This window comes from Monoraphidium neglectum, assembly GCF_000611645.1.
Source record: "Monoraphidium neglectum strain SAG 48.87 unplaced genomic scaffold scaffold04487, whole genome shotgun sequence".
Taxonomy (NCBI): domain Eukaryota; kingdom Viridiplantae; phylum Chlorophyta; class Chlorophyceae; order Sphaeropleales; family Selenastraceae; genus Monoraphidium; species Monoraphidium neglectum.
In genome coordinates this window covers 3,520-4,833 of record NW_014009142.1, presented here as the reverse complement: position 1 = coordinate 4,833, position 1,314 = coordinate 3,520, and the positions used below count along the sequence as shown (strand labels likewise).

Below are 1,314 nucleotides of genomic sequence, written 5' to 3'. Positions count from 1 at the left end.
GTGGCAGGGAGGGTGAGGTCGCGGGCGGCTATGTGGGAGAGGGGCCGGGAGGCGAGCGGACGCGGGCAGCTGGCAAGGTCTCTGCTATGTTTTTGGCAGCTGTTTGAGTTGCGCGCACGTTGCCGGCGTTTTCGCCTCCACAGCTCACTCTCTGTCCACCCTTCGCCCGCCCGCGCCCCCCTCAGGTGCACGGCGACGTGTTCCGGCCGCCCCAGAACGCGTCCCTCCTCTGCTCCTACATTGGCATCGGGGTGCAGCTCTTCGGCATGCTGCTCATCACCATGACCTTTGCCCTGCTGGGCTTCCTGTCCCCCGCCAACCGCGGCGGCCTCATGACTGCCATGGTCATGATGTTTGTGTTCATGGGGCTGTTTGCCGGCTACGCGGCGGCGCGGCTGTACAAGCAGTTCAGGGGAGAGGAGTGGAAGGCCATGACGCTGCGCACAGCACTGCTGTTCCCAGGTGCGTGGCGTGCGGTTTGTGGGGGGGTGGGTGGGTGGCAGGGCAGGGCAGGGGCCAATGAGGGCGGCGGAGCGGGCAGGTGTTGTGCAGGCCGGCACGCACGGCCGCCGGGGGGCTGTCAGGTACAGGGTCCGCATGTGACGTCTCGCGTCGCGCTGACACTTGTCCCGTCCAGGACGTCGCGTGTAAAATCCCGCCGACCATTCACCATTGTACCTTCTGAATCACTCACCGCCAATCCCGGCGTCACCTCCCCCTCTAGGCGTGGTGTCCCTGATCTTCTTCGGCCTGGACCTGCTGATCTGGGGCCAGAAGTCCAGCGGCGCCGTGCCCATCGGCACGCTGGTCGCCATCGCCTTCCTCTGGCTCGGCGTCAGCGTGCCCCTCACCTTCGTGGGCAGCTACTTTGGCTTCAAGAAGCCCGCCGCGGAGGACCCCGTGCGCACCAACAAGATCCCGCGCCAGATCCCGGAGCAGCCGTGGTACATGCACCCCGCGTTCAGCTGCCTCGTCGGCGGCGTGCTGCCGTTTGGCGCTGTCTTCATCGAGCTCTTCTTCATCCTCACCTCGGTGTGGCTGCACCAGTTCTACTACCTCTTCGGCTTCATCACGCTCGTGTTTGTGATCCTGTGCATCACGTGCGCCGAGATCACCGTCGTGCTGTGCTACTTCCAGCTCTGCAGCGAGGACTACGTCTGGTGGTGGCGCGCCTACTTCACGAGCGGCAGCAGCGCGCTCTACCTGTTTGCGTACAGCGCGTTCTATTTCTACAGCAAGCTGGACATCACCAAGTTCGTGCCCATGGTGCTCTACTTTGGATACATGACAATGGTGGGGGCGCAGGGGGGGCGG

General features: G+C 64.6%; 1 protein-coding gene across 1 annotated transcript in view; it reads left to right on the top strand.

The window, feature by feature from the left end:
• Positions 1 to 281: 281 nt before the first annotated feature.
• MNEG_14440 (Transmembrane 9 superfamily member 2 Flags:Precursor) overlaps positions 282 to 1,314 on the top strand; it is a gene marked incomplete at both ends in the record, with an annotated part of 1,803 nt that continues 770 nt past the window's right edge. Inside the window, 2 exons of the mRNA XM_014037089.1 lie at positions 282 to 462; positions 725 to 1,293. Coding sequence (XP_013892543.1) covers positions 282 to 462; positions 725 to 1,293 — 750 coding nt within the window. The remainder of the gene's footprint in view (positions 463 to 724; positions 1,294 to 1,314) is intronic.